At 41.8% G+C, this 22373-nt stretch overlaps 2 protein-coding genes across 3 annotated transcripts in view; both read left to right on the top strand.

Moving 5' to 3' along the window:
• trmt13 (tRNA methyltransferase 13 homolog) overlaps positions 1-17778 on the top strand; it is a 30477-nt gene extending 12699 nt beyond the window's left edge. For both annotated transcript variants that reach the window (XM_080723684.1, XM_080723683.1), the window contains 7 exons: positions 5980-6083; positions 7017-7250; positions 8619-8691; positions 9543-9617; positions 13361-13557; positions 16060-16346; positions 17010-17778. In XM_080723684.1, coding sequence (XP_080579810.1) covers positions 5980-6083; positions 7017-7250; positions 8619-8691; positions 9543-9617; positions 13361-13557; positions 16060-16346; positions 17010-17178 — 1139 coding nt within the window. In that variant the 3' untranslated portion in view covers positions 17179-17778. The remainder of the gene's footprint in view (positions 1-5979; positions 6084-7016; positions 7251-8618; positions 8692-9542; positions 9618-13360; positions 13558-16059; positions 16347-17009) is intronic.
• Positions 1-22373, top strand: part of tmem259 (transmembrane protein 259) — a 354282-nt gene that overhangs the window by 59519 nt on the left and 272390 nt on the right. The window lies entirely within an intron of this gene.

Raw genomic sequence — 22373 nt, 5'->3', positions numbered from 1 at the left:
GTTTTGACTTCAGTACATGATGCAGCTGCATGTACACCCACCAGGTTAAGGGTATGGGAAGCACAGGGCGAGTATGTAGCAAGAGGATTGGCTTTTAAAATCTGAGCTTGGACTCCTTTCACCTTTCCTGACATATTGGCCCCGTTGTCATATCCTTGACCTCTACAGTCCTCTAACGGTATGCCATTGTCTTGCAATGAAACTATAATCATTTCTGAAATATCCTTGCCTGTCTTTTTGTTAAATTGTGTGAATTGAATGAACCTCTCAGTTATCTTCCAAACACCAGTGATAGCAACACCACTCTCTTTGTCTTCTTCTCGATGTACAAATCTTACCATTATCACATTCTGTTCAGTGTGAGAGATGTCTGGTGTTGCGTCACATATCACAGAGTAATAGATTGCACTTTCTCTTTGATCCAGAATTGTGTTTAGCACTCTCTTGCCACAGAGATCAATGAACTCATTCTGTGTGCTAGCACTTAGATAATGAGTTAACCGTGAACCTTTCTCGTGTTGCCTTACTTTTTCTAAGTGCTCATGTAAAACATGATCATAACGTTCCAACATCTCAAGACTGCCAAGAAAATTACCATTATGGACATCATCTAATATTGAGGTGTGGCCTCTGAATGAAAGATTCCTTGAAGCCAAATGAAGAGTCACATGCAAAAGCCTCTCCAAAATCATTTTATGCTTCTCTACTTCAGTTTGCATTAGTTTTTGAATGTGACTATCGACTCCTGTTGCTGCCAATAGTGACTGCTGCAGTGATTTCCATTTCAAGTAGCACTGCTTATGGGAACTGTCTGTCTCATGCTTTGGTAGTTTCATGTACAAAGGTTTCCATTTGGTGTCCATTAACTTCATTCCATCTTTGCTGTTCAGTGCACTTTTGGAAGCCTTTTTTAGCTCATGAGAGAACAGAATGCATGGGATGCAGTACAGAGCCTTTGCACTTACACTATATATGAGCCAGTCTCTTTTAGTTTTCTCACGGCCATTGGCTGACTTTGAAAAATCAAGATATGTTGGGAATGGTTTGCCATCCTTATCTTTGAGTGCCATTTTTGTTAGGTCTCTTTCTTCTGCACCTCTCTTAGCCAATCTGCAAACAATGTTGTCTCTCTGTTTATTAGTTAGATTCTCTGGCCATAGTCCTGGGTCCCCTGCTAAATGCGGTTCTGGATTGACCTCTTCCTCCCTCTGCTCATCCTCACTACCCCCATAATCATATTGGTCTCCATCATCCTCTCCCACCTCATCTTCTCCATCATCATCATCAGTAGCCATGTCTTCTCCATCAGTAACCACCACATCTTTTCCATCATCATCTTCATCATCAGTAGCCACACCTTCATCATCCTCTCTCACCTCATTTTCATCATCATCAGTAGCCAAGTCATCAGTAACCACCACATCCTCATCAGTAGCCACAACTTCATCATCCTCTGTCACCAAATCATCTTCATCAGACGATGTGGCTGTTTCTGCATCTGAGGAGGAGGGCATTCGAAAATAGTTATTAAGCTTCATATGTGTTTGTTGAAAAGCGTAAAATAATGATAAAATAATCGTTTTGTAATTTTTCCAGCCTGACTTTGTTTACATTCCTCTTCTATTCTTTTATATGGATTGATAAGGGATGTAAACCAAGTCAGGCTAACAATGGCCAAAATGATTATTTTATCATTATTTTATGCTTTCTGTGGTCATTTTTGAACAGAAACACACATGAAGCTTAATGTTTTAAAAAATATATTTTTGAAACATTATTTTTATTTTAGCATCCGTTTCTCAAGAAAAAGTTGACTATTAGCTCCTTTAAATTGTCATTATACAGTATGCGCTCACCTGTCATTTCTTCATCACAACCATCATCTTCATCAGACGATGGGGCACCGGCTGCTGCAGCGCCTCTCTCTCTCTCTGTTGCTGTTTCTGCATCTGAGGAGGAGGAGGGCATTCGAAAATAGTTTATAAAAAAAAGATTAAGCTTCATATGTGTTTCTGTTCAAAAGCATAAAATAATGATAAAATAATTATTTTGGCATTTTTCAGCTTGACTTTGTTTACATTCCTCTTCTATTCTTTTATATGGATTGATAAGGGATGTAAACCAAGTCAGGCTAACAATGATTATTTTATAATTATTTTACGCTTTTTGTGGTTATTTTTGAACAGAAACACCTACAGTATGAAGCTTAATCTTTTTTTTTTATAAAATATTTTTGAAACATTTTCATTTTAGCATCCGTTTTGACTATTAGCTCCTTTATATTGCCATATACAGTATGCGCTCACCTGTCATTTCTTCATCACAACCATCATCTTCATCAGACAATGGGGGACCGGCACCAGCTGCTGCACCGCCCCTCTCTCTCTCTGTGGCCGTTTCTGCATCTGAGGAGGAGGGTCATGTGTTTTGTGATGCTTTCTTAGTCGGTTGTAAATAATGATAAACTAATCTCTTCTATTCTTTTAGGTGAGCAGGTAAACCAAGTCAGGCTAACAATGGCAAAATGATTATTTTATCATTATTTTAGGCTTTCTGCTGTAATTTTTGAACAGAAACACACATTGATTTTTTTTTTTATAAAATATTTTTGAGACATTATTTCTATTTTAGCATCCGTTTTTCAAGAAAAAAGATGACTATAACTCCTTTAAATTGCCATATACAGTATGCGCTCACCTTCACAACTTTCATCTTCAGACGATGGGGGACCAGCTGCTGCACTGCCCCTCTCTCTCTCTCTGTGGCTGTTTCTGCATCTGAGGAGGAGGGTCATGTGTTTTGTGATGCTTGCTCAGGTGGTTGTTATATATTTATTATGTTGATGATGATGAATTAAATTGCCATATATGAGCTCACCTATTATTTCTTCATCATCATCATCAGACGATGGGGGACCCCAGGCTGGTGCAGCTCCTCTCTCTGGGGCTATGGTTGTTTCTGAAACTGAGGAGAGCCACATGTTTCATGATGCATCTGATCTTTGATTGAAGGCAGTCAAAAGAATCATGTTCACCTTATTTGTCAAATTGTAACACCACTTTTTTACTACAATGGTGTGTATATGTCACGGTTTTAAAGAGAACCAGGGCATTCGAGACGCGGAGCACTCGTGGTGCGGCACGGGGCGGAGCAAGCGGTCGCCAATACAACGTACTCCAGGCGGTGCGCCGCTCTATTGTCCACGACACTGCGAGCGGCTACCGAAGCCCCCCTGTATCCACGAAGCCCAAACGAGTTACGAGGCCCCCCTGGGTCCACGAAGCCCCAAGCGGCGCGAAGGCCAGCGGACCTTGGTCCTGCTCTTCGCCCCCGAGCGCCGCAGGCGCGAGTGGCCGCGAAGAGCGGGCCAGGGCCGCGCGGCCGGCGGAGCGCCGCGCGAGTTACGAAGCCGTGGTGAATGCAATCGTTATATTTATGCCCAGGCCGTAAGGCCTGGGCAAGCGCACGTTAAACGCCCTGTCCAAGTGACTACAATGGAGCTAATGGCTAGGCTAGGCTAGGCTAGGCTAGGCTAGGCTAGTAAATAAAGAGTAAACACTTCCGGTCTGCGGCGAGTTCAAAGCGTGACGTAACTCTCTTATCCAGTGGCTGACGTCGCCATCTGGTGGTGATTAGTGTGTGGTGAACTACAAAACGAGCGCTCTTACCGAGGTCTCCCTGAGTTACCCATTTACCCTGTAACATATATATATATCATATTTTCATTGTGTTTTGATCAGTCACATAATGTTCCAATTGCAATTTCCAAACACCTCTTCCATCATCAATTTATTTGTATTATTCCCTTTTATTATTAATGATATTCTATGCAAAGTACTGTGTTCTCTGTCTTTCAATCAATAAGCTATTGTTATTCGGGCAGGAGGACACTTTTTTTATTTCTTTCATTCACTTGTTTATATTTTACTGTTCTATTTTAATGTTGTCTCACTCTCTTTATAATTTGTTGCTATAAAAAAGATGTGGTGTCTGGTGTTACAATTTGACAAAGGCAATTTATCATTTATGCAGCTTTATGGTCCATCATATGACGGTGTAAAATGACAAAAAAGTAGCAGATCTACAAGCCCACACATCACGGCATGCACGACACAAGTCAGGACATGTTTTCTGATCATGTAGATCGGCTATTTTTGGTGCACTGACACACAGTCTGACACAGTGACACTGCTCACCTGTTTTGGGGAAGAAACGTGTAATGGGCTGTTTTCCCTGTTGTTGTCTTCTCTCTCTCTCTCTTTTCTCAATGAGTTTCTGGTGGCCAGATTTTACCTTTTTTCTGGGCGGCGAAGGCATGAGGACTTCTTGTAGTTGTTTCTAGTTTGCGATTAAAGTTTGCAGAGAAAACGGTCGGCGCACGCTGTTGTTCTGTCTCAGTCATCATCATTCATCGATCACACGTGTGGACTCTATTATTGCAATCAGCTGGCTTTCACAGAGCCAATAAAAATACTTTTCCATGTACTGCAGATGATCGTATCCGTGTTAGAGCACACCTACTGATCCGGAAAAGTTCCACAACCATAACATGATGCAAGCACGTTAGCTTTTCCGTATCCTTTCAGGACCGGAAGCACAAACAGCAAAGCAAATACAGGTCTCAAAACAACGTGGAAGCAGGAGAAACCATTTTGGGCTGTAGGGGTGTTCAAAATATAGAGACCCAATACAACAGTCGCTCATTGGTTTTATTCCGGCGGCAGAAATTTTAAGTTTAGACAAAAATGATATTGAAAATAATTCTTATTATAATTGGGGGGGAAAAAAAGTTTTACTCCAGACTTTTCGAGGGCCCTGGCAGCCAGGGCCCCCTTACCTCAGTCTAACTTTCCTACCCCTGGCTACGCCGCTGCGCAGGAGGCCCGGGTTCGAAGCCGGGGAGGGGAGGTTGGCATCCCCTCCGTCACACATATTCTATTGTGTCTGCTCGGTGCTCAACACTTCCACAAAATTGGCCTCTATTTTGATACCACTTTCTACTACTTCTGTCTCAAACACCACTGAGCAACCTGAATGAAATGAATAGCTGGGGGCGGGGCTGTGCGCTCTATATTATATTCTAAAACGGCTAGTTCCATTCCTTGATTCTGATTGGCTGGTTTCCCTTTAATTGCCGTGGTATGTGAGACTCTAACCCCCACCTTGAATCAGTTTATATCAAAGCCAGGTGCGTCATTTCTTTCCACTGTGCCGTGAGGCTGAACTAGAGAAGCGAGCGTTTGATTTTCCCTCAAATCCTGCCGTGCGGGTGCTTCTAAGCACCGCCCGCATGCATAGGACAGTGACTGAATGGCTCCGGGCGGGGCTTGTAAAGGCGACAAGCGCCTCTATTCTCCTGGCACCACTCGGCTGTTTAGCTTAGGTTGCTATGCTAGCGGTTTTGATGTGATGTTCACCCACATAGCAGCTAAATCTGGATGAAAATAAACATGTGTATGGATCGAATATGGTTCTTAACATGAGACTGATCACACAAGTGTTGTTTCCCTATGTTTTGGCGAAAAGAAAGACAGACTTTATAACACTGGCTGCCGTTCCTCGGATGTGGCTGGTAAACAAGGAAATGTCTTGTGTACTTTTTTCTTTAATATTGGGATGTTTAGAATGATTTATGTTGCCACATTGTATTAACCATTTTAGAAAAGCAATAAGCCAAGAGGCTTGTGCCTTGTGGTTACCTGGTATTTTGAACTGGCTGAGAGGGTTGGAGACACTCGTCTCCGCCTCGTGTTTCCCAACGCCTCTCAGCCGGTGTAAAATACCCGGTAACCACTGGCCTCTTGTGGCTTATTGCTTCATTATCTATACCTCTATGGTTTAGTGACATCACTCTAACAGAGTGTGTTTAGTGACATCACTCTAACAGAGTGTGTTTAGTGACATCACTCTAACAGGGAGTGTTTAGTGACATCACTAACAGAGTGTGTAGTGATGCTGTGACCTTTGACCTGTGAGCAGGACAGGAAGCTCCTACAGAGAACATCCTGTCTCATCCTGCTCTGAAAGAACAACTGGAAGATCAGAGGAACGGAGAATCTGCTCTGAAACACCTGAGACAACAGGTACTAAACTACACCCTAACTACACCCTAACTACACCCTAACTACACCCTAACTACACCCTGAAACACCTGAGACAACAGGTACTAAACTACCTTGAACCCTAGTGTCCATATTCTGAGAACTTTAACCAAAGATTGCTGATCTACAAGCTCACAACGCCTCGCGCTGAGCTTGTACATTGATTATTTTTTGGCAAAGAGATTTGGTGTAGAAGGGAAAAAGAGCAGACTAAGTAAAGAGTGAAAGGTCAAGTTTATTAAGTATTGACGGTCCAAGTGGTTAAATATCTGAAAACACAAATTGACATGAATCCAAAATATACACTGATGATTGTGCTGTCAAACAATGAAACTATATGGAATCTATGAACAGGTTGTGGGGGTCCCTGCTTCATCTCTCTCTCTCAGCTAAGGGGTCCCTGCTTCATCTCTCTCTCGGCTAAGGGGTCCCTGCTTCATCTCTCTCTCGGCTAAGGGGTCCCTGCTTCATCTCTCTCTCGGCTAAGGGGTCCTTGCCCTTAAAGGAGTAGTTCACCCCCAAAATGATTTTTTTTCTATTGATTAGTCACGCCATGGAGACTAGAGTTCAATAATATTTTTCGTTTTTTGTCGCATTCCTAAGACAAAAATGAGATAACAATAAATGTACCCCCATTCATTCCGGATGGGGACCCGTTTCGAAACGGGTCCCCATCCGGAATCAATGGGGGTAAATTTACTCGAATCAAATTTTTGTCTTAGGAATGTGACAAAAACCAAAAAATATTATTGAACTCTAGTCTCCATGGCGTGACTAATCAATAGAAAAAAAATCATTTTGGGGGTGAACTACTCCTTTAAAACGTTGAAGACCCCTGATGTAAAGTCTTAAGATATTTAAGTGAAACTAGACTCAAAGACTAAAACATGACTGTTGTGATGTGAACGTCCGCAGGCGTCCATCTTGGGTCACATGACGTCCCTGCAGCTGCTGGGAGCAGGGAGGTCATTGGGAGGTCATGGGAGGTCATGTGACCCAAGGAGGTGTTACGTGGAGTTTGGTGCCGGTAAAGGAAAGCTGTCCCACTGGATCCACCAAGCGCTGAAGTCACATGACCGCCACGGCCACTTCCTGTCACCTGACGACTACCACTTCCTGCTGGTGGAGCGATCCAGCACTCGCTTTAAGGTACGCCGTCTCTTTAAGACCCGCCCACGCTGTCCTGATTGGCTGTTTTAACGATCATAATGTTAGCATTGTTCTCAAAGTGTGGTCCGGGGACCCCTGGGGGGTCCTCATGGATTTAGCATTAAAAAACGTTTTAAGTACAATTTCTACTACCGCTTTCTACTAGGATTTAAACCATTACTGTATGCTTTAACTATATATATTTTTTTTTAGAGAATATGTGATTTCTTTTGCATTTGTAACTCAAATACTTGGTTTTGGGGGGGGGGGGTCCCCGATACATAATATTTTTAGACGGGCATCGGTGGCCAAATACATATAGTTCTAGGGGTCCTTGACATGAAAGAGTTTGAGAACCACTGACGTAGAAACCTTTTTTTTTTTTCTTTTTTTTTTTTACCTTAGAATTTTTTAGAACACATTTATAGAATCAGGTCAAAAATATTCAAGGACTCGCACTTAATGTTCACGAGTAGCAGATCTACAAGCTCACAGCGCGGCACTCTGTGCTGCGCTGTGAGCTTGTAGATCTGCTATTTTTGAACAGTTAAAGGTAAAACATAACATAACGGTTAAAGTGGTTCAAACCTAGAGTTACATAATTGCGTACCACCAGGCCTGCATGGGTTAAGTTAAAGGAGTAGTTCACCCCCAAAATGATTTTTTTCTATTGATTACTCATGCCATGGAAAGTAGAGTTCAATAATATTTTTTGGTTTTTGTCGCATTCCTAAGACAAAAATGTGATAACAATAAATGTACCCCCATTGATTCCGGATGGTGACCCGTTTCGAAACGGGTCACCATCCGGAATCAATGGGGGTAAATTTACTCAAATCAAATTTTTGTCTTAGGAATGCGACAAAAAACCAAAAAATATTATTGAACTCTACTTTCCATGGCATGAGTGATGATGGTCTGGTGATGAAATGCATCTCAATGGGAATGGAGGGTTTGATGTTCTGTGCAGCAGCTTCCGTTGTGCCGTGCAGACCTTGTGTTTATGCTTGAAGAAGATACATTCTACACACAGATTCTGTGTGTGTGTGTGTGTGTGTGTGTGTGCGTGTGTGTGTGTGTGTGTGTGTGTGTGTGTGTGCGTGTGCGTGCGTGCGTGTGTGTGTGTGTGTGTGTGCGTGCGTGTGTGTGCGCGTGTGCGTGCGTGTGTGTGTGTGTGTGTGTGTGTGTGTGTGTGCGCGCGTGCGTGTGTATGTGTGTGTGTGTGTGTGTGTGTGTGTGTGTGTGTGTGTGTGTGCGTGTGTGTGTGTGCGTGTGCGTGCGTGCGTACGTGTGTGTGTGTGTGTGCGCGTGTGCGTGTGTGTGTGTGTGTGTGTGTGTGTGTGTGTGTGTGTGTGTGTGTGTGCGTAGGTGGATGGTAAGAACCAGAATGAAGGAACTCAGTTTGACAGACTTCAGGTTGACATCCAGCACCTGGACCTGAGTGAGTCTCTAAAGGGTTAATAATATCAACCATGTAATGGTTTGTATTTAAACCCACATGTGTTAATATGGACCCACACTGTAGATACATGGTTTAATGTGAACCCAGACAGTATCATTTAGACCTGGGAATTAGGGAGAGAAATGGTCATTTTGTGCTAATCAGTCTAAAAGCGCCACATGTTGTACAGATGTAGCTCAGGGCTGCTCTAATGATTTAGCTAGGGCGCCCGAGACAGCGACCTTCAGGGTCGCCACAGCGGCCAAATCAAGTTGGGCTCCCATCGACTTTCTATACACTGTATAGGAAGACACCCAGAAATAAAGCTTTACTTGGCTAAAAACGGCCCACAAAGCGATGGTTTAGTGAAGTTTTGTGGGGGGCATTTTTAGCCCAAGGATTTTTTTTTTTTTTTTTTTGCAAAATAAATGCTTGCAATGGATTTAGAATCATGACCAACCCCTAGTTAGACCCCTCACATGCTGATTTATTTCTGGGTATTTTATTCCCATAGTATAGTGTGGATGGGAGCCGCTGTGGCGACCCTGAAGGCTGCTTAGTGCTTACATCCCCATTAGAGAGTCTTACTGTAATAATGTTGTGTTGATAATGTCTATAGACCCTGAAGGCTGCTTAGTGCTTACATCCCCATTAGGGAGTCTTACTGGTAATAATGTTGTGTTGATAATGTCTGTAGGTAAAGGTTGTTGTTACAGTATTATAATAAAGTTAATAATATAATATTGTTTCCAGGTAAAGTCAGTCTCCTGTCACAGAACAACATGCAGGTTGTTAATAGTATTATAATAACTTAGTTATTAATAATAATAATAATATAATATTGCTTCCAGGTAAAGTCAGTCTCCTGTCACAGAACAACATGCAGGTTGTTGGAGTTGGAAAACATTTGTGTGGAGCAGCAACAGGTGAGATTAATTAAGTTATTATTGAACACACCGGTGGCCGGTGGGCAGAATTCCATCCATTGGGCATCCATGTCCAGATGTTCAATACCGTCTGTCTGTCTGGCTGGCACTCTTTAGCCCCTTTTCAACTGCAGCTTTAGCGCCACACCACACCACACCACACTACACCACACCACACCTCACTACACCACACCACACCACACCGCACATAAAAATATCTACATTTTCCACTACACAAAAGTACCCCTATCGGTAAGAAACAAATTGACCATTTTAACTGTGATTATAATGCAATATAAATTTGTATTACAACTATCCTAAATTATTATACACTATAATGGATTAGAACTGTGATTATAATACACTATAAAGTATTCATGTATAGGGCTGTCACAATTATTACATAATCGTCTAATCATGATTATTTGACATTATCGCAATTGTTTTGTCATAATCGTCATAATCGTGAATGTTGAAAAATGTCAGAAATAGTGGAAATAGCCGATCTACAAGCTCACAACGCGTCGCATCGTGACGCGTTGTGAGCTTGTAGATTGGCTATTTCCACTATCAATGTTATTTTTTAAGTAGTAAGTTGTCAAATATGTCAGTAATTTCTTTGTATATTCAGGTTATGTGTCATATCTGCCATGTGCAACTTCAAAGCCTAAAAGCCAAACAGAAATGTAATTGTCAACGACAAAAACACAATTCCCTATTCATGCATTACTATGATAATTATAATACACTATAATAGACTATAATAGTGGTTATAACACAATAGAATCTATTATCATGTATTACAACTATATCCTGGTGGTCTAAATGAAAAGTCAGTGAGTGATCAGTCATTATGAAGTGTTTGGCCCTGTTTGGCCTAGCTCAGACCTACTCTAGATTCAGATTGGATACTTTTTAGTACCACTTTCACACCACTCTACCCAGGTCCTTGTAGTGGAAAACCTGGCACAAGTGGGAGGTGTGGTGTGGAGTGGTGTGGAGTGGTGTGGTGTGGTGTGGAGTGGTGTGGAGTGGTGTGGTGTTGGGCCAGTGGAAAAAGGGGATTTTTATGCCCATATGGTGTTCCGTGTCCAGGCCAGTTTGTGATGTCATCTCCAAATTTGGGCACTGTAGTGATGTCAGTCAGTGATGTCAGTTGGGCATTGTTACCATGGTGGTGACACTGTTTAGTATCAGTGATGTCAGCATGCAGACAGACGGTATGGCAACATGACTGGCGCGAAGACACCAGTCATGTTGCCATACCTTAGCTTTTTGTGAACTGACGCCACTGTGATTCAGCCAAGTCCATTCGTGTATCTTTAATGGAAGCCGTCATGTATCAGCATGTGTTTGTTGTTTGTGCAACAGAAAGCTGCTTCACAGCAGCAACGGTAAAAAGGCGTCTTTCTGTCATAATAATAACGAACCTGTCACACTCACAAAGCTGCTGTTGGTGTTTCACTACAGTGCTTCAACATATACCAGGCCATGTAAAGGACAACTTTTGTTTTTTTACAACAAGGGTTCATATTTTAGATTGTAATCAGAGAAAAGCTAGAAAAAGTGTTAAAATGTTTTCATTTGCTTCGTTCTATTGTTTTATCGCGTTTACAATAAGCCAGCAGTTTCTTTATTGCTATTTACAGTAACACTTCTAGCCCCCATAAGTCACATCCAACCATGAAAGGTTGCGTTGTATCTTGGGAATGGGCTTATTCTGTGTAAAATGACATATTTAGCCACTTGTACGCATGCCCCCAACCACTGAAATAAGAATCTCTAAAACAATAGAAAGAAGTAAATGAAATCATTTTAACGCTCATCTTTTATATTATTTAATTACAATCTAAAATATGAACCCTTGTTGTAAAAAACTAAAGTTGTCCTAAGCAGGGGTCTTCAACGTTTTTCACCCTTTAGCTGAGAGTCTAGACGAGAGAGATGAAGCAGGGACCCCCACTCCATATGTTATAGAATTGTGTTGGAGATGAAACATTTCCATAGATGTCATAGATTGTGCTCTTGAACACAGCTATGAAACTATCATCAGTGATGTTGTGTCAATGAATAATTCATTTCATGTTGAATGTGGACATTTAAACCACCAATGCTTAGTACAGGGTTCCCACGGTCATGAAATTCCTGGAAATATTTTGAAATTAGAAAAATATTTTTTCCAGTACTGGAAAAGTTTTGGAATTGATCAAGGGTCCTGTAAAACATAGCTATGCATTGTCTTTGGTTGTTGATTTTGTTAACACCTCTGAAATTACAAATTGATCATGGGCCAAATTGTCTAATATTAGAGGCAGCAATTGTGAAAAAAGCAGATCTACATAATCACAACGCCTTGCGTTGCGAGGCGTTGTGAGCATGTAGATCTGCTGTGAGCATGTAGATCTGCTTTTCACAATAGAACCATGTTATACAAAATGTAATGCCTCAACTCTTAGTGCTCGTCAGGGTGGGGGTACCCAGTTAAAACATGATTATTTCGGGGGTCACGGCCTGAAAAGGTTGAGAACCACTGCCATACACTACCTGTCTTTAGGCATTGCGCATAGGAGTAAGCGACCTGTCATTGAGCTGAATTATTGTTATATAGTCCTGGAAATTGGGTTAAATATTCTGGAAAGGTTTTGGAAAAGTTTGAGAAATTAATTGGTAAAAATGTGTGGGAACCCTGTAATGTTAGTAGCCTAAACCTGACATTTGGCTCTGTACTTTATCTGCTCTTTTTCCACTCTGCTACACCAAATATCTTTGCCAGAATAGCAGATCTACAAGCTCATTGTGATTGTGAGCTACATGTGTATAAGTGTCTTCCTCTGTGTAACACTCTGCTGCTAAACATCATGTGGATGTAAAGTCAAACCCTGCAGTAATCATTTTAAGATCTATAAGTATTTGAATTGGCAATAGAATACAACAGAACCAGGAAGATTCTTCTATGAAATGAAGCATGGATTGGCAGGCACACATTCACAGTGAAGGCAGTTGATAACTTCAGGGAACATTGTTTCACCACACCAAACATTGATGCGTGAGTTATTAGTTGTACATCTCTTACACCGACATAATTAAACCCTGTTTAGACAATTTACAACAGGGGTCTTCAACAGGGGGTCCGGGACCCCTAGGGGGTCCTCAGAGTTACTACAGGGGGTCCTCCAAAACTGAGTGATAGAACCTTTTTCCCCTTTTTTATATTAACCACTTGAACTCTAGTGTCCATATTCTGAGAATATGGACAAAAATTAAGCCAAAAATAGCAGATCTACAAGCACACAACTTAGATCTGCTATTTTCAGCAAAGAGCTTTGGTGTAGAGGGGAAAAAGAGCAGACTAAGTAGGTCAAGTTCATTAAGTATTGACGGTTCAAGTGGTTAAATATCTGAAAACACAAATTGACATGAATCCAAAATACACTGATGATTGTGCTGTCAAACAATGAAACTATATGGAATCTATGAACAGGTTTTGGGGGTCCCTGCTTCATCTCTCTCTCAACTAAGGGGTCCCTGCTTCATCTCTCTCTCAGCTAAGGGGTCCCTGCTCCATCTCTCTCTCAACTAAGGGGTCCCTGCTTCATCTCTCTCTCTCTCTCTCAACTAAGGAGTCCTTGGCCTGTAAACGTTGAAGACACATTAGGCATTTAGCAGACGCTTTTAATCCAAAGTGAATTACAATACCTACAGATCTAGAGATCTAGAGACTGAGATGTTTGTGTGTTCTCCAGACCTGGCTTTGAGATGTTTGTTCAGGAGAGCAGAGATCAGAGGAGCTGAAGCAGAACCTCCGTGTAAACGTCTGAAGATACAAGACACAGCAGAACCAGACCAGACCGGTTCTGTGGAGTCTGAACCGGACCAGACCGGTGAACCAGACCAGACCGGTTCTGTGATGTCAGAACCAGACCAAAGTGCTTCTGTGAAGGTAAGGCCTGTCACAATTATGGCATAATTACTTAATCACAATTTATAATCGTCATTATTGTATTTTCGTACTGGAATAAAAGTTCATACATGTTCCAAAAAATAGCAGATACATAGCTCACCTGCAAGCTCAGAAAGCATAGCGATTTTACGCTTTGTGAGCTTGTAGATACTTTATTTTTTAAAGGTAGGCTAAGTGATTTAATTTAATTCAAATAACAACAAAATGGGTCTATGTTCTGATAGTACTAGTTAGTATAGAGTTGTGGCCAAATACATATCATCTTGGGGGTCCTTGACATAGGTTTCTTGCACACATTTTCACGATTTTTCAAAAATAGCAGATCTACAAGCTCGCAGCGCGGCACTCGGTGCCGCGCTGTGAGCTTGTATATCTGCTATTTTTCAATTGTTAACATTGATGGGGGGCCCGCAGTGATGATCACACGGTAGGATAATCTAAAAAAAGAGAACAGAGAAAAACTTAAGTTTGAAGACAAAACAATCTTATTACAGAATTAATTATATATCTGAAGCATATAGCAATAACCTCGCCCACCAGGCTTTAGAGAAAGCCTGGTGTTCGTTCACAACAGGCCGTTTGGTTTCCGCCTAAAGCGCGGAAACCACTAGAAGAAGCGGCGTCGCTTTGATTTGGTTCCCTCCGTTTGTTTGTGTGTACTTTATCTCCTGCGAGGAGAAAAAAACTGTTTCAGTTTTGGTGGAGGTGACAAGTTTTCCTCCAATCATGGTCGAGTGGGGGCGGGAGTTAAATTTACGTTTTTACCACCAGTTCATTAGTATGCCTGGTTGTCAGGTGGGCGGTGACCCAGCTGAAGTTAGCCACACCCACAGGGTGTATGGTAAAAGGGGAGGGGATGATTATATGATGTCATTAAATCAGTATTTTTCGATTGGCCTTTTGACTCAGAGGCTTTCAGCTTTCAGGAAGAAACCAAAAATATACAGGAAGTCAAATTTGCCCCCACCTGGTGGTCTATTAAGCCGCGTCTCAAGTCCTTAAATTATTCCTATTTCCTTCACTTGTTTCCTATTTCCTTGTCTGTTAGTCCCGCCCACTGGGAGTTGGCCTATCACCTGTGATGTTGTCATCAGAAATGGCCAATGGGACGTCTCCTCTTCTCTATTTCCTCAATGGGAGGGACTAACATACAAGCAAGGAAATAGGAAATAGGATTGATTTAAGGACTTGAGACGCAGCTATAGAGTAATGTAACTCCATAGACACATACAAAACAGAAAAATGGTACCACCTCGTTAAGTTGTTTATCATGTTTGTGTGAAGGAGGTTCAGACTGCTGTAGGGGGCGTGGCCATCGCTCTGTGCTGCCACCATCGGTGCGAGTGACATTACGTGCGAGAGACATTACGTGTATATAATATAATATGATATAATATAACATAATATAATAAAATAAAATATAATATAATATGATATAATATAATATAATATAATATAAATATAATATGTTATGTTATAGACCTTTGTAGGGGGCGTGGCCATCGCTCTGTGCTGCCACCATCGGTGCGAGTGGAGGCATTACATGTATATAATATAATATAATATATTATAATATAATATAATATAATATAATATATTATAATATAATATAATATATTATAATATAATATAATATAATATAGTATAGTATAATATAATATAATATATTATAATATAATATAATATAATATAATATAATATAATATAATATGTTATGTTATAGCCTGCTGTAGGGGGAGTGGCCATCGCTCTGTGCTGCCACCATCGGTGCGAGTGGAGGCATTACGTGTATATAATATAATATATAATATAATATAATATGTTATAGCATGCTGTGGGGGGCGTGGCCATCGCTCTGCTGCCACCATCGGTGCGAGTGGAGGCATTACGTGTATATAATATAATATAATATAATATAATATGTTATGTTATAGCCTGTTGTAGGGGGCGTGACCATCGCTCTGTGCTGCCACCATCGGTGTGAGTGGAGGCATTACGTGTATATAATATAATATAATATGTTATGTTATAGACTGTTGTAGGGGGCGTGGCCATCGCTCTGTGCTGCCATCATCGGTGCGAGTGGAGGCATTACGTGTATATAATATAATATAGTATAATATAGTATAATATAATATAATATAATATGTTATGTTATAGCCTGTTGTAGGGGGCGTGGCCATTGCTCTGTGCTGCCACCATCGGTGCGAGTGGAGGCATTACGTGTATATAATATAATATAATATGTTATGTTATAGACGGTTGTAGGGGGCGTGGCCATCGCTCTGTGCTGCCATCATCGGTGCGAGTGGAGGCATTACGTGTATATAATATAATATATAATATAATATAATATAATACGTTATGTTATAGCATGCTGTGGGGGGCGTGGCCATCGCTCTGTGCTGCCACCATCGGTGCGAGTGGAGGCATTACGTGTATATAATATAATATAATATAATATAATATGTTATGTTATAGCATGCTGTGGGGGGCGTGGCCATCGCTCTGTGCTGCCACCATCGGTGCGAGTGGAGGCATTACGTGGGGAAGCAGTTCTTCCGCCAGAGAGGCCTGGGAGGGGCGGAGTTTAACGCCTTGCAGCGCATGTCCAGCTGGGCAACATGCGGCCTGCGGCCCTCCCCGGGGTCAGGAGGTCAGGAGGTCAGAGGTCAGGACGGGGGGTCAGGAGGTCATCAGGACCAAGATGGAGACCATGAAGAAGCAGATCATGATGACATCATAACAACACCTGACACTCTGAACGGGTAATTAACACCATGATTAATTAATCATTTAGACATGATTAACATTAAAGGTCTCATTACATAAAATGTTTTTTTTATTTATTTTTTATTTTTTTTGGTTTCCTCATTTCAATTACACCAAGATTTTTTATTTTATTTTGAACATTCAGTGGATTTTCTGTGGTCTGGAGTTTCCTGAATAATTAGGCTCAGAAAAGTAAAATGATTGGCTCCCCTTCTTTGATGTCACAGTCCCAGGGTTCTCTCCTGTGAGGAGCGTCAGCGAATCGGCTCTCTTTCGGCTAGGGGGCGCTAAATGCATTGAGCAACTAAGGGAATCTTCATCGCTTCCGTGTTCATTGCTTCCACGTGCGTCACGTCACACATACGGAAGTCGGTAAACCAATCAGAGGCAGGTGGGGGCGGGTCTTTACGTATGCAGCCTGTAAGAACCTGTAAGAACAGCTGAGCAGCGCAACATCAGAACTGGCTCTGTTGAAATGATTTGTGGTCCTTGGATAAGTCCCGGAAAAGTCACGCTGTGATTGGCCAGTAGTCACTTTGACTGACAGCATTCCCTTGGTTTTTCCAGGAAGTCCGGACTAGAACTTTTGCACATCGCTCCAATTAACTGCAGAGGCTCTCTGCAAGCTGTAATGCTAATGCTAATGCTACTGTTTACAGGGTTCTCTCCAGTGAGGAGCGCCAGCGAATCGGCTCTCTCTGCAAGCTGCTCATCAACCAGGGCAGAGTTCACTTCCTGGAGCAGAGAGGCTACGTCGCTAAGCTAACCGTTTACGCCCCGCCTCACGTCACCCTGGAGAACGTGCTGCTCACTGCCGTCCCCCGCTGATGACATCATCGCCGTCCCCCGCTGATGACATCACCCCGGTCCCCTACCCCGGTCCCCTACTGATGACATCACCACCGTCCCCCGCTGATGACATCACCCCGGTCCCCTACTGATGACATCACAGCTGTCTATTTTGGATAGTTTTGGATATTTTATTTTTTTGGAACACGGTTCTTATGCGACGCAAATGGATTTTGAATGGGACCAACATCTTTGTCTTTTTTACTTCAGAAGTTAAATGTCTGTTCTTCAATGAACAAAGTGCTCAAAGGGCGATGTTGCAAGGTGACATATTGTGTGCTTATAGATCTATTTTTTTTTTCTTTTTTAAGTTTTTACATCCCTCCTTTAATGACATGCCAAAAATAGTGACGTCAGGTTGATAGCGGTTCTACTGAGTCTGTGAACGTCAACGTCATATGAAACAGTGGTCTTCAACCATTGGTCCTTGAGGGGGTCCCAGGTGGTCCTCAGCTAAACGCTGCAAAGTTGGTAACCAAATGGACCCTTGTAGAACTCTTGAGAGCGTAAAATGAAACCATATGAACCCGTAAGGATCTATTTTATAAAATGTATTCAACCTTCAGACAAACAGGATGATAAAGGAACATAATTATCTGTTGTTGATATGAATATAATAATAAAGCACAGAAATGGAAGTTATTTTGGTCTTTATTTGAAGCTAGGAGATAAATAAGAATGTTCACATAATACTGTAACATCACATTTATAGATGGATTCACATCTGGTGAGACAGACTGGTTCCTCACAGTGTTCAAATGCCTCGCCTGTCTTTGGTTGAACTACCCGTTTAATGGCTCTGGATACCACAGAACGCTACAATAATAAAACATACAGATTGCAGAAACTAGATTTCCCCCAGGGTTTCCCTGTGGCTTCACAGATAAACACAAACTAACAGGGGTGTCACACCAAATTCTGGGCCCTGGGTACAAGGATTCACTGTTCTTCATAGGGGGAGGGGGTTGAACCCATATAGACTGGGAACGTATTATTCCATTATTTTGTGCTTTAACTATTGAAAAATAGCAGATCTACAAGCTCGCAAAGTGCCGCGCTGCGAGCTTGTAGATCTGCTATTTTTGAAAAATTGTGAAAATGTGTGCAAATCTTTGAATATTTCAAATCCTTATATATATTTCAAAGGTTTTTGGAAAAACCTTTGTTTCTATGTCAGTGGTGCTCAATTGTTTTTCATGTCAAGGACCCCCAAAAGCTAAGCTAAGGGCCTCTACAGAACACACCTCCAAAGTCCATCTGAGTTCAGTCCATCTGAGTTCAGTCCATCTGAGTTCAGTCCATCTGAGTTCAGTCCATCTGAGTTCAGTCCATCTGAGTTCAGTCCAAACACAACAGTTTCACCGTCTGTCTGTCGTACAAACTGTTTCCTCCTTGCAGCTTCATCTTGTCCTGACGGCTGCAACCCATGACTGACAGTCCTGGGTAGGCAACCTGGCCTGGTGGGGACCTGCACTCTGAGCCCTGGGTAGGCAACCTGGCCTGGTGGGGACCTGCACTCTGAGCCCTGGGTAGGCAACCTGGCCTGGTGGGGACCTGCACTCTGAGCCCTGGGTAGGCAACCTGGCCTGGTGGGGACCTGCATCCCTGTGTAGGCAACCTGGCCTGGTGGGGACCTGCATCCCTGGGTAGGCAACCTGGCCTGGTGAAGACCTGGTGGGGGCCTGCACTCTGAGCAGCACACTTGTCTAGTTATGTTGGTTTTCCTAGAGCAGTGTAAGCAGAGTGGCGACACGCTTTGATCTCGTCACACTTTGATCTCGCCGCAGACCAGAAGTGGCGTCTCATGGAGCCTGTTCTCATTCTTAGTGAGCCTCTGCTGCTCTTCAGCCCCGCCCCCATTATAACCCATTATAACCCATTATAACCCATTATAACCCATTATAACCCATTATAACCCAGGCATTTTCACTCACTGGTAAGCAGACTAAATCACGTCTTTTCCCCCCTTTTAAAGTGATCCCTGGCTAATACGACAAATATGCCTTAATACATTATAATTGTCCTCTTTAACTGCAAAGTAAAATTAAAAACACCTTAAATATTTTATTTCTTCTAGAAATAGCTAATCTTTAACTTAACAGGGTCGCAAGTTGATGATGTCATAAATGTCATGTGTGATCTATCCCTATGGAATTTATGGCATGCATGTGAAAATAAAAACAAACTTAATATTTCCTATGGTTAATATGAAGCATCAAATAAAAATTTCAAATGTGTTTTTTGCACATGCATGCCGTAAATTCCATAGGGATAGATCACACATGACATTTATGACATCATCAACTTGCGACAGGCATTTCCCCTATTGAGTAAAAGATTCGTTATTTCTAGGAGAAATAAAATATTTAAGGTGTTTTTAATTTTACTTTGTAGTTATAGAGGACTATTATAATGTATTAAGGCATATTTGTCGTATTAGCCAGGGATCACTTTAATAATGTTGTCTACCTTGGAGAGGCCTGTGAATGAGTTAAAAAGGGTGGAAAAGAGGTGATTTAGTTTACTTACCAGAGAGTGAAAATGCCTGGGTTATAATGGGTTATAATGGGTTATAATGGGTTATAATGGGGGCGGACGGGGCTGAAGAGCAGCAGAGGCTCACTATAGAATGAGAACAGACTCCAGTAAGCTAGGCTAAGCTAGCTTTCCACGCTTATAATGAGAGTCGACGTAAGTGTCGTAACTCTCTCTATCAATGGGTCTGGGTTTTCCTGTTGAAGAAATGTCCCTTTAAAAGCCAGCCAATCACTGAGCGTCCCTGCTGGGCGACAGCCAATCACTGAGTGTCCCTGCTGGCTACAGTCCTGGACAGTATGCAGCATTCTGATTGGTTGACGTCATCCTTGGACAGCATGATGATGATTGGTTGAGGCCATCCTGACAGCAGGACAGCAGCGTTGTGATTGGATGAACTCCATCATGATTCTGAAACATTACAAACAACATAAACTGCATTAATTAGTGCTTTATTAATTCAAACTAATAAGTGTTAATTAATTAATTCATACTGTTAACCAGTAAAACGCCCTAAGCTCTGAAACAACTCACACAATATGTCCATATATGGGCATTCCCAGATATGGGCTTAACACATCGGACGCCCACGTGGTTTTGACGTCTTAATTTGCTGGTGCCCATGGCAACGCGTCATTTTACCTACCGGCGAGAGTACTGGCGAGAAAAGTAATCCGAGTATGTCCTGTTTATTTCGCGAAAATCTTTTCTTTCAGTCAGGACCGTTTTTTATCATTTCTAAGCCACAGTGTTTGTGTTACGGCATGTAGAAGAGGCTGCCGTTTTGAGAAAAAAATGAAAAAAGGAAGAGAATCCGGAGAAAACAGCATTTTTGTGCAGCCGCTAAACAGGAAGTCAACAAGCCAGACAGCATGTCCGGGTGACGTAATTGCGCGCTGCATGTTGGGAAATGGAGTTTGTTTCATCACCGCGGTAGCCAAGTGCAGCGTAGCTACAGTACAGTATCGTTTACTGTACAGCGCGTCAAACGCGTCGTGGGCCTCCAGCGACATCAAATAAATTGACTTGTAGACACCACGTGGGCATCCGATGTGTTAATATTGATGATCAGGGATCTCCATATATGGGCATAACAGAGACAAGGACAGAATTCATTTGCAATTGTGACTCATGTTAAGATAACAGTTTACAATGTAGGCCAGGGGTCTTCAACTAGATTAGGCAGGGGGCCACAATTAGCCAGTAGCTATGCCCCTCCCAAAAAGCTTTTGTCCAATGCTAGCTTAGAATAACTTCCTGCTTGCCTTGGCAACAGCCTTGGCAAGCTGCCGGTTTCTAAGCTAGCATTGGACAAAAGCTTTTAGGGGAGGGGCATAGCTACTGGCTAATTGTAAAATCAATTGAAGTCGGGGGCCACAAGACTGTGACAAAACAAATGAAGGAAAATGTTCATGGTTAACCATGTCACTGCTTTATTGTTTGCTTATTAGGACTTCATACTGCATTCATGCATTTTGATGTTTTCTGTGCCAGTCCTTTATAGAGCACAGGCTTAGATTTTGATATTAAGAAAAGAGAAAGTAGAATGTTCTACCTGGGTATAGTCGGAGGATATCTTAAAAAGTCCCGGAATAAATTCCTTACCAAAACATTTCTTCACCAATGTGTTTGTAAAGGTGTCTAGTAACACATCTCACAAAGACTGAAATTCAGTTTCCCTAGCAAAATGTTTGACAGCTAGGGTAATTCTGGGTCTCATTCACTCACTTATACACTATACTATAGGGGGAAAAATCACTCCCAAAAAATATGCTTCAAGTGGGATGTGAGGGGTCTAACTAGGTGTTTATAATCATTCTGAATCAATTGCAAGAATTTGTTTTGCACAAAAAAACATTCATTGGGCTAAAAACAGCCCATAAAATGGTGGTTTAGTGATGAGTCATCACTTTTCACAGTGGTATGGGGGTCCATTTCTAGCCCTACACCCTTAGTCGACTTCATTACACAAGTCGACTCCCACCAGAAAAAGTCAAAAGTTGAAGTAAAAAAAAAAGAAAATCCTTTGTATTTTTTTTTCTATCAAAATTTTGCTCCATGTGTGCGTCTGTACAGCATTCAAACAGTAGGATTGCTTATTGTCAAGGACGGAATGATCCAGTATTACTGCAGTGCTACATTACATTTGGTATAACATGGTTCTATTGTGAAAATAGCAGATCTACATGCTCACAACGCCTCGTGATGCGAGGCGTTGTGAGCATGTAGATCTGCTATTTTCACAATTTCTGCCTCTATATATTTGACAATTTGGACAATGTTTAATTAGTCATTTTAGAGGTATTAAAAATTGTCACTTTAGAAATGTGCAGATACCCTCTATACACTTAAACTTTATGTTGGTTTGTTTACTGTTTAGTGAGAAAGGTTAATCATCTGGGGACCCCCCAAAATAATTGGGGGGTCGTGTGTGATGTGATGACGTCATCAAACGATAAAGTCGACTTCAACTCAACTTTTTACTGAGTCGAGTCGACTTGCAAAAATCACAAGTCGCTCTTAATCCAGACAACCACACTGCTTATCATGACACTGACACAATATGTCCATAAATGGGCATTCCCAGATATGTGCTTAGTATTGATGACATCAGGGATCTTGGCTATATATGGAGCGTG

This window comes from Nannobrachium achirus (assembly GCF_963921795.1).
Source record: "Nannobrachium achirus genome assembly, chromosome: 1".
Taxonomy (NCBI): domain Eukaryota; kingdom Metazoa; phylum Chordata; class Actinopteri; order Myctophiformes; family Myctophidae; genus Nannobrachium; species Nannobrachium achirus.
The sequence above is the reverse complement of the archived record's forward strand: the minus strand, read 5'-3'. Positions and strand labels throughout refer to the sequence as shown.